Genomic DNA, 13,351 nt, shown 5'->3' on the forward strand with positions numbered 1-13,351 from the left:
TCCTATCGCATTGTTCAAAGTCCCTCTCCAGATTTCTTATGGGCCCCTCCAGGCATTTACTTGTGATGTCCATGTATTCACCCATAAAAGCAGAGCAGGTGAATGATACAAACTAAATAAAAACATTTCAGCTGAGCTGGGGGCTTTTGTTCCTCCCTCTGCATGAGGACACGTGCGACCACAATGCTGGGACTTCGCACAGTTCCACCTCTGACTGAACTGACTGAACCCTTCTGGCAGCATCATCTGTTTCTACAGCGCGAACAGCGACTGCAGACAGGTTAAAAGTAAGGACGCGTTTTAAATCAGACTCCCCGTTCCACACCACTTCAGAGGAGCACAAAGGAGCTTTGCTTCCATTTCCCACTATTTTTTGTGCCTCAGTGTTCATAAAGCCAGCACTGATTCTGGAAATGTCACTACTAAGAACACTGTTTTATCATGACTGTGCTACCCCCCCACCACCAGTGTGTTTATAACACAGTCAAGAGGGTCTTTTCTCTTTTTTCCCCATTCAATTTTTAATTTCAAGTACAGAATGAATGGGGAAATGGGTTGAAAGCAACACTTTCCCTTGTCACTACAAACAAAACACAGGTTTGTTCAATGCCAGACCATGATTTATTGGCAGTTATTCTGAAGCATGGATGATTGAATATAATAAAGATCTTTGTAAAAACAAACAAACAAACAAACAAAAAAAACCCAGGAAAACAAACAAGTCTCATCTTGAAATGCATCACTTGAAGGAATTGATTAAGGGGACACCGTGTGCTGGCAGTTCCTGGTGCAACTGCCGGAACAACATGGCACATTTGTTCCTTTCCTGGGTCTTGCCGAGGGTGTGGAACAGCCGGGCCTGGAAGTAGAGAACGTCTCTGAGCTGCTCTTTGCAGTCCACCTTGGCAAAGTAAGTCTTGGCTTCATTCAGATTCAAGATAGCAGATTCCAAAGCTGTGGGCGAAAGGGGGACAGTCATATTTAAGACAATAGCACAATAACAACTCCAAGCAATACAGCTCAGTTCTAAGGAGTCCAATTATAAATTCCTCAGCTTTTCAAAACCATTTGTGTCTTAGCAACATGGTCTTCTAGCTGGTTTCTGTTATTCAGCCTTTGCTGCAAAATATGGTGTGAAAGTATGCAGATAAACAAGGTTCCAGTGTAAACAACTGGTGAATAACTAATTCCAATTTAATTTTGTATCTGATAACCAGGTAACGCTTTTTTAAGGGTGATGATGTAGCAGGACCCCAGTATCTACACCGGTTTGCACTTCTGAGCACAGTTTCAGAGAGGAGAATTACTCTTCACCTTACCTTCAATCTTCTTTTGTGGAGTGTAGGAAGCTGCAGAAGCCACCTGACATTTGGCCACCAAGAACATGGCACAGCCTTTGTCCAGGACAGCTCCGTGCGCCAAGATGGGTTCTATTGCCATGTGCAGGATATTCAGGGCTTGTTCAGGAATGCCAAGGATCAGCTGGAAGAGAAATACTTGCTGGTGTCATACTGGAATCCACTGGTAGGAGCTTCTTCAGGGAAGACCAACATAAGTCACATCTGTGTCTAATAATACAATGCACTACAGACAAGGGTGTAGAACAATTATTACTCTTTTTGTCAACTTTTTCCCCCACAATCCTCTTTCAGATTAAACTTGTCAGCAGAAACGAGCTGCTATCTGAAATGATTGGGAATGGCTTCTCCACTGAGTCAGTGCTGGCAGCCACATCTCTCAGAACAAACAATGTAACTCAACTCTTTGCCAGCATTATTTTTAATACACAAGGCAACCTGTACTCCTAGAAAGCCAAAATACCAGCATAAAGAATAACCAAAGAAATTAAGGCAGGGCAAATTTATGCTGTTTAATTGTAAGCAATAAGCATACATTTCACTGATACACTCGGAACTCAACTTTTAAGAGCTTTCGAGGAAGTTAACAAATCTCACAGGAGTGAAAAAAAACAAAAAAAACCAAACAGCATCCAGAACCCTGGAATAAATGTTGCCCTGCAGCAGCCCTGTGAAAACACAGATCAGACCTACCTGGGAGAAAGCCAAGTTGAGCACAGTTTCAGAAGCCAAGTACTGCAGGCTGTACTCCCGAGCCAGGGCGAGGGCCTGCAGCAGCACGGGCAGGGCTATGGTGTGACACGAGGACCTCCAGTACAGCTCTGCTATTGACAGCAGCACCCTGACAGAACAGGGGGAAGGAATTACAAACATTGCTGAAGAAAACTTGTTTCCCCGTGGAATTTTGTCCCCTCCGTAACAGTATTGGTTTTATTGTTAATTATGTTACTGCACATACTGTAAACTTGAATTACACCCCTAAGAGGAGATGCCACTGAGATACAAGAGATTAAGTAACACTGTAACTACTCTGAAGGTTTGCACTAAGGTACAAGCACACACACATTTCTATTTCCTTTTTATTTTAGATGCAGTGTTCCCTTTTTCCATAAATCTTCATGGAACTTGAAGTTTACCACCTTATAGTTTACATATTGAAAATATGTAGGTTTCAATGCCACTATATTTTGAGGATTACTCCATAGCATGATTAATAACCGAAATGATTCTGTAATCTCAAAATCACAGCAGGTAATCTGAAGACTAGTGAAGTCTGAACACAGACAAATTGAAATGGCTGATTCTAATCACTGCAAAGTGGCTTTAATACTCTGAAAATGAAACATTCTTACCTAATCACCATCTCGGTGTTCTTGGTTTTCTGGCAGTGGATCAGCAATTTCTGCAGAAGTTTGTGTGCCTCTGACATTTGATTTTGGGCTTTCAATACAATGGCTTTTCTGCCGTGGTAGAAAGAAAACATCACACTATTTTTTGTATTTTAGATACAATTCTGCTCTTCAGAACATGGTAAAACAGGTCTCAACTTTGTGACCTCTGTTTCTTGTAACTGCAGACTGGCACCTTGACAAAGTGCACGCCTGGTACACACACAGGCAGGAGCAAAAACAGATCTCTCTGGTGCCAACTGGACAACTCCCAGACAGAAAGGATCAAACTCATAAAACTGCTTTAGATAGAAACCAGGGATTGCCAAAAACAAAGGCCAAAGAGGCAGCAGAAGTGGGAGGCCGTGCAAGCTAGAAAGCACAAGTCATTATCTGTGAGAAAAACAGGTATGAGGTAAAGCAGCTAAAATTGGCTCGAGGTAACAAGGATATGGAGCAACAGGAAAACACAAGAACAGGGAAGTCAGGGCCAACTGCACAGCAGCAGGGGATGGTACAAACACCCTGAACCAGACACTGAGCAGAATATTTAAAGATCAGGGAATTCATGATCAGTCCAATTCCAGAAGGACAAGCATCAGGTCCCACAGCTTGAATACTGATCTCCTGGCTGACTGGCACCGGCTGCTTTTATGTGTTTTGCCTCATTGAAAATCAACAAGGAATTGCTTTTAGCAGTAAGTTGGTTTTCATACTCACCAAACAACAAGTTTTAACTCTATTTTTAACATGTCATTCTCATCTAGAAACAAGAACCCATTAAGGTGAGAGAAAAAAAAAAACACATTGTTCCATTTTGTAAAAACCAGGACACAGAGGAAGATGCTCAAGGCCTGAGCTCCTTCCCCAGCTATTTGACATGAAAATCTGCTTTGTGCTCAGGTTTGAGTACAGCTACCAAAGCAGATTTTAAAGAATTGTTCTCACAACAGATCTACAACTCTACAATAACAGCACCTTCAGCTATTCCAGTTCTTAAAATGTCCAGGGAAACAAGAAGAAATTATTACTGCAGGATATGCTCTAAGAGAATGAGCTCTACAGGTCAGACAGCATGAGTGTATTAGTTCTGGAAAGGGAAAAACATGTAAGCACACATGACTGCCAGAAATCATTCTGCTAAATTCTTCATTATCTTCACAGGACACACCTGCAAGTGTATGAAGATCCATCATTTCTTACCTGTACACACCTTCAATGCTGTTAAGTGATGTAATTCCTGCCACAAGAGAATCTGCTACGTGATATCTGCCATCGTTCATGGCTCGCTCAAACTGTATTTTCTGATCAAACAGCATCCAAAGCTAAACAAAGAACATCCAGGAACAAGTTTTAGAAGTTGTGCCTGCTCATTTTCTCATCCCAAGGCAGAATTTACTCTTTCTTTTCCCCTGTGGGTATTTATGTCTAGACACACCAACTCCACTGTCCAATTATTGGATTTACTAAATTACTGTCCTCGACAGAAATGCTCAGGTCTGGATTAATGTTTCAATATGGAAGCTCACCTACTGGACTCCATTTTAAGTAAATAGGCTCTTTTAAATCATTACTAATGCTTTGATTTGTTCTGTGGTGAAAAGAGAAGGACCAGACTGCATTTAATGGGATCTTGAACACCTCAATGTAAATCCTATCTTACAGACTCCTGTGGTAACGTGTTTCCCAGAGTCACACCAACACCAGCCCACTAGCCTATTCTCTCAGATATTTCTGGACTGTAATTTATCAAAATAAGGAGCGCTAATTAGACAGAACTTTGAAGCTCCGAATCAATGCAGAGCATTTAATCCCTATATGTGCTCATGAAGCAGATGTGTATTCCTCTGCTAATGAAATTTCTATTTAAACAGCTTTATCTTAGGAGGCTGCAATGGGAGAAATGTCTCACCAGTCTGAAAACAAGAGGCAGCTTTTCCATGGTTTGTAGAAAAGCTGATGCTGCACAGCCTCCCACAAGGACAGGAGCCAAGGGAAATGAGACAACATATAGCCCAAGGCATGCAGAGGGAAGAATTCCAGAGCAATGGGATTCAGATCCTATTGTATAATAGTTACATAACTCACAGGCTAAATTATAAATATTCTACCTGTGCATGCTGACTGTTGGGAGGGAACCTTTCCTTCAGGTGTTTCAGTATTTCAGCAGCAGCTGCAAAGTACCCCTGGAACACAGAACAACACTTTGATTAACGGGCACCACTCCCCTCCCTTCCGACACAACCCGCAGGGAAACAACTTGCCAAGCAAACACCCTGCATTGTCTTTGCCCACAATGCAGACACGAAAGGCAGCAAATAACATCAGCCAAGTCTTGCACTCTCTGTCAGTAACTCCCACAGGTCCTCTCAGCAGATGACATTTTGTGCAAGTAGCCCCAGAACTCACCTGCTCTGCGTGGAGCTCAGCCAGGTGACACAACACCACGGCGAAGGACTCGGTGTTGTTCTGCTGCACACCCACGTTCACAGCCTCCAGACTGTTCATGCTCAGCAGTGTCTGGGCTTGTTGAAGTGCCATGGTGCTTGTGCAAGAGAAACAGCTTTTAGTTTTTTCAAGGAGCAAACAACAACCGTTTTTAATCTATGGTTTTGTTATGGCAACAGGCTGCATTTTCTGGAGAGCCAGGGGCCTTGGGATGAAGGAAAACTTGTAAAACAACTGCTATCCAGGGATTCTGGACTGTGCAGGCACATCATGTCCTACAGACTGAAAGCTGCACACAGTCTAAGCAAACAGATTCTGAAAAGGGGGGGGCTAAGGAAAAATTTATGATCTATTTGCCACTGCTAAATGGAAGCTCAATCTTTTCTTCAGCACGAGTTTTAAAGGAAGACAAGAGAATGGAAATAAATGCACTGAGCCTGTACTGAATCACAGTCTGATTGCTTCATTTTAGTGCACTGCAGAGACACAGACACTTGTTACACCTGTGTAAGTGCATTATGTGCTAACAAGTGCAGTGAGGTAACCCAGGGGTTCCAAACAACCCAAATACCTGCGGCCGTATAATCTCCAAATGGCTGTTTTCTGTGCTGTGCTGATGTCAATGAGCTCTGACAGGCTGTGCTTCCAATGCAGCAGATCAGAATCTTTTAAGGCATCCATTAGTTTGTTGGCAGCCTTTCCTGCAAAAGCTCTTTGCTGAACCAAGGACTGTATTCCCAAGGAAGCAAGATACTGGGAAGAAGGAAAAAAAACCAAAACATACCAACAGCGTTGGAAGACAACACAGTACACCAGGCTTGCAAATCACACTGGAGCAGAGTTCTAAACTAATAAAAAAATCCCAAAAAGACGTGATGTTACTCAGCACAGACAAAGGAACACTGCTCCAGGCATTTCTTTAAATACCCACTTATGCACACCCACACATATGTGAATGTCATTTTGTTGGATGTGAAAGGTAATTTCCACTCCCCCACACAGAAATCTTACAGAGGAGGACAGGACCAGTACCTGGATTTCTCCAGTGATGGAACAGCTGTGAAAACACAGAGCCTGCCCTCCCCTTCCCCACCAAGCAGCCCCATCTGTTCCCATCTCCCAGAAACAGCAGTTTTGTCCATTTTAGAACAATTCTCTTAACAAAGTAATCACAGATTTGGGAAAGACAGAACTAAACATTAACAGTCAACAGATTCAGGGCACAATCCACCAAAGGGGAGGGCAGCCTTGGAAGATTTCACTGCTGGGACAAGTAAACATGTGTTCAAAGCCCTGTCAGAGGCATCAGCACTGGGTTTCAGGGAAGGTTGGAGGCATAAGAACCTCCCCAGAGCACCACATTGTGCCAAAATGGTGCCTGGGGCCAGTAGCCACAGAATTTTTCTGCCTGAAAATCAAACAAGTTAGGAGGAAAAGCAGTGCTGTGGCATTAAAGCAACTGAACTCTGCTTTGTTAATGTGAAGGGCAAAACTCATAGAAACAGTCACATTCTGGAGTGTTAAAATAGATTTGTTGGAATCCAGTTACATATTTTGAACAAACCAGCCACGAGCCCCAAATCTCTAATGACACACTCTCATCACCACACGGGTTTGTCCCAGAATGAAGTAAAGGATGGAGGAAATGGACTCACCGGCAACCCAAAGTGCAAAGATTTGTTCACAGAGTGCTCCAGCAGGACACAGCTATCGAAGATCTTCTGCTCCAGGATGTACAACCAGCTCTAGCAAGGGAAAAAATTAAAATCTCATTGCAAATAGCCAACGGCTGCAGCACTTTTAAGCTTGGCTTACTGTTACAGAATGCACAAAAACCCACTGGAAATACAAACCACTTCAGAATTAACGATTCTAAGGAAACTTCACTAAATGCTGCACAGCAAAATACATCAGGAGTGCAGGGTGGGACACTGGTGTGGCAGCAGCCAACGCTGGAGGGTCAGTGATGCACAGAAACCCCACTACCCAGGTAGCTGTGGAATGCAGTACCTCAGGAGTTTGTACTATTGATGTCAATTCAGTATAATTACAGTTGATTACAGGAAAAAAAATACAGAGAAATCCAAGTCTTTAACTTTTCATTTTCTCAAAAGGAAGCTGGTTACTCTTTGAGAACTCAACAGGCAGGAAGAAGGAAGCTTATGAAACTGTCTGTTTAAAACATCTGAGACTAAACTTTGAGCTCAGTACTGAGATCTCTGGGATCACAACTCCTGTTTAAGAAATTAATCCTGAGCTGCAACAAAACCATCCCACGACCCCGAAGTTTGCTGCCCTGGGTGCCCCACCTGCCAGAAACAACGTCACCCCACTGCTGGACAGCCAAATTACTGCTGCCCTGGCTGAGATCCTGCTGTAAGAGAAGTTCTGCAGCAGTTCCCTGACCAGAATGACTCCATCAGCCCTGTTTCAGGACAGCTCTCACCAGGCAGTGCTGCAAGCAGACGTGGTCGTTGGACTCCTGGGCAATCCGGATGGCTTCCTGGAGGGCAAGTTCAGCCTGCTGGCTGTGAGCAGACAGAGAGGGAGGACAGTTAGAATTCCCACAGTGCTTAAGATACAGCATTCTGAGACACGGGAATATTGATCTAAATTATGCATATTGCACTCAGAAGATAACTCTGATTTAACAGACTGCTGAGAAGGCCCGTGTTTTCCTCCTGGCACTCAGTAACACGTTCTACTTCTGAGGCCAAAATGCCAACTGGAACCCCTGTGTGGGTTTTCAAACCCTATACGTGCCAGTGTGCTAAGCTGTTGTTTGAAGAGGGACAGCATTTAGTATCTGCCTGGGTAGAAATTGTTGTTGCTCTCAATTTTGCAGTGCCTTTCCCCTCTCCACTCCTTTCACGTGGTGCCTCCAGGCAGCATTCAATAAATGCAAACCATACATGGAGATAGGAAGGCCAGCTTTATCAACAAAATGAATGCCACCCCTATGGCATTTTTAAAAGCTCAGATGGCATTTTTTTAATTATTCCTTTTTCCGGATCATCAGCTCCATGTTGGCTCGAATGTTAACAGAAAACCAACCACACTTTCTTGAGAATATGGCTGAAAATAGGCACACCCATGTCCACTGAGGTCATGGAAACGCAGTGACTGAGAACTTAAACACCCAGGAAAAAGGGGGCAGGACACAGACAAATGTCAGATGGCTCAGTTCTTATGGAAACCAAACCAACGCCAAAACAAAAACAAACCAAGACCCCAAGAAAATCCCGGCCCAACTGCCAAACCAGAGAAAGCCCCTTCTCCTAAAGGGATTTTAGGAGGAAAGGGGGGTGTGTGTGAGCATCCCAGGGTGCCCATGAGCTGGTGGGTGGCACAGGGAAGCCCTCACTAGTGGCCAAAGCGGCAGTGCAGGGCCGCCAGGTTGAGGGCAGCGTAGCGCAGGCTCCGCCCGTAGCCCTCGTCCCCGTTGCTTTTGCTCTCTGCCCCCGTCAGGATCAGCCGGTCGAAGTAGTGGAGGAGGCTGTGAGTGGAACTGAAGACATCCTGCACTCTGAGACTGTTCAAATAGCTCAAATAATGCTAAAAAAAAAACAAACAAACAAACAGCTTTAACAATACAGATGTTAAAACACGTCTTTTGTTTATAATTACCATCTATTTTCTTAGGGAGAAAGGTTGGTCCGCCATGAAATACTGCATGGCCAGAAAGCTGCAACAACACTGATACTACCTGTGCAGAATTTCTGGACAAAACTGGTTGTTGTCCCCAGCAGTTGGTGTCCCATAGGCCAAGCTCTGGCAGTCAGAATGATCCCACCCAGCCTGGGATCTCTGCATAGGTAGAATCACCAAAGCAGAATCCCTGCATTTATGTGTGACGTGAGAGGGGGAATGGAGGCACAAATCCCACTGTGTCTGCACTCAGGAAGACACTCAGAAACATCAGAACTGCTTCCAAATGCTGTGCAGGTAGGAAGGAGATGCTAAAATTATGTGTTTTCTTTTTGAGACCCAGGCAGGGCAATTCCTTTATATGAGACAAACGTAACACTGGAGAGGAATTACGGAGCTGTGAAGCCCAGCCCAGGACTATGGCAGCCTTTTCAGGGATATGTGTCCAAACAGGAGCAAAAAATCCTGTCTGCTTCAGCCCAGGGAGGAAGAGTTAGACAGGAAAGAGCTGATTGGGAACTCATGGAATTTGCACAAGAACAAGCTGTTCAGGAACAAGGCAAGTGTTCACAGCACAGGTCTGGAAATGACCCTCAGTGGGATTTGTCAAGGTTTTCAGTATAAATTGTTATTAAGCACAGATATTGCAGCTAATATTGATTTTTAAACTATGGGAATATGAGGCCTGAAATTCCTTAGAAAATGTGGGTAAGAGAAGTAAGCTTTAGGTTTAGTTAAACAAGAATGCACTCAGTCCCACCAAATTTAGGAGGCTTATATCTGTGCATGAAGCCAGACATGCAGGGAAGCTTAATTAAGGTTTCTGTGCCTTCAGGAGTTTCAGTCTGAATGACTAAAAATTTACATGCAACTTGCTCCCATTTTTATCATCTGCTTATATTTCAATAGAGAATAAATTGCACCCGAATAATCCCAGCCTAGAGATAAGAAATCCCTTTACAACCATTCTGGATGAAGAAAATGGTACTTACTGCTTCAGCAATGTCTGGATTAAATTTTAACAAGTTGTTCAGTTCCTTTTGTAATGATGCTGGAGTAAGAGCCTTTGTCTCATCATTCTTTAATAAAGAAGCCTGGAATAAAAATTTGAAAAGCAAGATATGTAACTCCATCAGGAGGGTTATAAGTGCATTGTGATACAGGACTGTCAGGTTGTTATCTGCTTGGAGAGAACATTAAAGGAGATTTTGTAACAGCTCTGTCTACTGTGACACTGAAACATCAGTGTCAGTTTTATTCTGTATTAAATTACAGTGTTCACTTTCCAGAGATCAGAGAGACCAAGTCAAATAAAAGCTTTTTCAAAGGACTGTTTAAAGGTACTTAAAGAATTCTGGTGAAATTTCCCCTTGAATAATTAACACAATACATTTCTCACTGGAATTACATGTATCTTCCCACCAAAAAAAAAAAAAAAATCAGGAAAATAAATACAACTAAATCCACAGTTTGCTTTGGCAAGCAGTTCAATTAATTAAAAAACTACAATAATCTAGTTACTAGAATGAGCATTACTGAATACTGGATCCCTGACATTTGTGCCCATGTGTATTTCTGCTCCATTTTGTATTTACCAGCTGGAATAATCAACAAAACTGCACATTTCACAGACATCAGATCTGAGGCGAGCAGGGAGAGCGGAAGGACCTTCCCAGAACCAAATATCAGCATATGGTGATGTCTAGATAAAACACTTTGAGCCCCAAGTGCTCACACTGAGCAACAACATGCAAGATTATCAACAAGCCTTTAACAGATTCAACATCGTGTCTGAAACTGTGGATATAAGTCAAGGTGAAATTCACGTTATGGAACACTTACCCCACATTTATTCAGAATTAACATACCTGCTGAGACAGAAAATACTCTGCCTGCTTCTGGGAAAGAGGGCCACTGCAGGATATCTCTTCTTCCCTGGTAAGAAACACTCTGGTTACAAACAGGGCTAAGGCAATAGAATAAGGAAATAAACTTTATCAGACACTCCATAGTTTTTTTGCTTTATAAAGTTCTATGAGATATTAAAGGTCAAAGCAGGGCTGAAAACTCAGAAAACTTAACAAAGAGTAAAATTTACTACACCAAAGCCATCTGAAGAGCAGAGGGAAGATTTTGGGGTTGGCACATTTAAATGGATTTGCTCTGTTTTAAATTTCTTCTGCAGATTGTCCCAGTGAAATGGACTGGCACTCTGGCCACACACATCACTCCAGGAAACAGCTCTTCTGCCAGAAGTTTATTCCATGGAAAAACAACAAGTACAAAGAGTGAGTTCTTTTATTAGGAGAGGGGTAGAGAGAGAACCCCAAAACATTCAGCTTAACTTCTCCTTATTGAGCAAACTTCCCTTGCTGGAGGTGACCCTCCAACAGCTTTAGCACATGAAAAATAAAGAAGTCAGTGAGCAGTGGGGAAATTGTGGGCAGCAACTGCCCTTCAGCCTGTGATTGCCTAAGTGAGGATGAGGCACTGCCACCTTCCACGAGCCACTGACAAGAGTTACCACATGGTGGCACTAAGAAGTAGCCACAGAGCTCAGCCCGGGTTTAGGAGGCTTTAAAAAAAAATCCAGGATTGATTTCTTTTAGAGGCAGAAAAGGCTTTAATGTGAATACATCACCTTAACGGCCCGTCCAGTTCTTCCTTCTCCATTTTCCCATCCAGCTCCTCCGGATTTGTGAGTTCCATGTCACTCTCATCAGCTCCATTCTTCTTCTCATCCCTTTGGAAGTACTGCTGAAGGGCTGTGTAAAGTTTATAGACCTGGCTGAAGGAGAGTTTGTTGTATGCCAGGATCATGTGGCGCAGGAACAGACCTGGGAAGGGAAGCATCGTGACCAGGAGCTTAAACCACATCATCTCATTTCTCATTTAACTGAAATTAATGAGAAATTAATGAGAAATTTAATAGAAATTAATGAGCCTCATCTCAGTCGACCAAGTCATAAAAGTAATTTTTTCAGGGTATAAAGCTGATCTTAATTTTGGTGCAAATCTCACAAATAATCTGATCACAGAAAAATTGATAGAATCAGTAACAACTTGACAATATGCAAAATTATTGGTTAATATGAAACATCTGAGCAAGAGAAATATTCTTACAGCTCCCTAAAAAGAAAAACAAAGCTGTGTCCTGACTAAACTACAGCAATTATAGGTATCACAGAAAAAATAACTTATGGATAGCAATTATTTACCTACGACACTTGTTTTATGAACTTCTGGCTCTGTCCCTGTAAATGAGTCTGAAAGGTCATCAAAAAACTGCTCCATATCTTTCAGTTCTCCTTCTACCATAAGTTTTAACCTAAACAGGGAGAGGAAACAGCAATTTTTTTTTTATGGTATTCATACAGACATTAAATAAAATACTCTTCTGTTTCAGGCAAAAGTGAATAAACACAGACAGAATCAAGTGGTAACTCTTCACCGGGGCCAGAAGGTTTTTATACTCCTGAGATAAATATTCAATATAATTGTGATAATTATAAAAGTAATGGTAATTATTACAATAATAATACCAATAATTTTTTCCTTTTAAAATAGCTCTTTTAATAAAAAGAATAATTAGAAAATATGGCTATTGCAACAGAACTAATAGGAACCCAACATTTTGATTTATAATTTTTAAATTTAAAAAATTTAAAACTTTTGATCAGAGTTTTGGAACTGTTGCTGTTTCAGCGGGTTACGTGTGAGAACAGACCTCCTGCACCACATCAACTTTAAACCTGATGCCTTCCACATCTGTTTTGTGCCTTTCAGAACTAACTGACGAGAAGCAAGAGAAACTGCAGGAGCGCAGTTTTGCCCCGAATGCGTGACTTTTAAAACCGGTCGCTCGCACGTTTCGGAAAAGTTTTGAAGTGTCAGGCACAGCCAGAGCGGAGGATGCACTCGCGGCTCCGGCAGCTCCTCCCGTCCCGCCACGCCCCGCCCCGCCCGAGGCGTTTCCCGCACCTGATGTGGACGGAGCTGGCGAGCTGCGGGCAGCACTCCTCGATGGCCGCGCGCAGCCGCGACAGCGCCATGTCGGGACCCTGCAAAGCACAGCGATATGTCTCGACAACAAGGCCACGACACCACGGGTTGCCCCCCCCTCCGCCCCAGGCCCACCCCCGACCTGCAGCAGCGGCAGCAGCAGGCGGTTGAGGCGGCGGCGCTCCAGCAGCCCGAGCTGCGCGCCGGCGCGGCCCAGTTCGCTGAGGAGCACGAGCAGGGCCATCTTGTGCGGGGTGACCCAGTCGCGGGCGCCGAACACGCTCGCGTGCACCACGCCGTTGCTCAGCATCGGGTTGAAGTACAGGCTCTCGTGCACGCTCGCCATGGCGGCGCCCGGGGGGGGGGACCGCGGGGACGGGCGCGCCGTCGCCCGGGAGACCGCGCGCGCCCCGCCCCGCCGGCCAATCGCCGGCGCCACCGATGGCGCGCGCGCGGAGCCGCGGCCAATCGGAGGGGAACGGGGTGTCCGTGGTGGAAGGGGCTGTG

The 13,351-nt window shown here is 43.9% G+C and overlaps 1 protein-coding gene across 3 annotated transcripts; it reads right to left on the reverse strand.

Moving 5' to 3' along the window:
* Positions 1–598: 598 nt before the first annotated feature.
* Positions 599–13,196, reverse strand: ANAPC5 (anaphase promoting complex subunit 5). 3 transcript variants are annotated; one of them, XM_027878559.1, is made up of 17 exons: positions 12,987–13,196; positions 12,824–12,903; positions 12,061–12,170; positions 11,484–11,679; positions 10,711–10,777; positions 9,835–9,936; positions 8,559–8,749; positions 7,641–7,722; positions 6,850–6,939; positions 5,766–5,947; positions 5,156–5,291; positions 4,858–4,932; positions 3,950–4,071; positions 2,711–2,818; positions 2,052–2,199; positions 1,320–1,482; positions 599–954 (listed from the first exon to the last, which is right to left on the reverse strand). In XM_027878559.1, exons 1-17 carry the CDS (start codon positions 13,188–13,190, stop codon positions 740–742), a joined length of 2,271 nt encoding a protein of 756 aa, XP_027734360.1. In that variant the 5' UTR covers positions 13,191–13,196; the 3' UTR covers positions 599–739. The 3 variants fall into 3 exon arrangements, with proteins under 3 accessions (XP_027734360.1, XP_027734362.1, XP_027734361.1); XM_027878561.1 differs by lacking the exon at positions 12,824–12,903 and having other exon boundaries at positions 615–954; positions 12,987–13,005; XM_027878560.1 differs by lacking the exons at positions 12,824–12,903; positions 12,987–13,196 and adding an exon at positions 12,622–12,728 and having other exon boundaries at positions 615–954.
* Positions 13,197–13,351: the final 155 nt, after the last annotated feature.

Source organism: Empidonax traillii, unplaced genomic scaffold (genome assembly GCF_003031625.1).
Source record: "Empidonax traillii isolate 1590-97213 ecotype Southwest subspecies unplaced genomic scaffold, ASM303162v1 scaffold43:size1863611, whole genome shotgun sequence".
In the NCBI taxonomy this organism is placed as follows: Eukaryota; Metazoa; Chordata; class Aves; order Passeriformes; family Tyrannidae; genus Empidonax; species Empidonax traillii.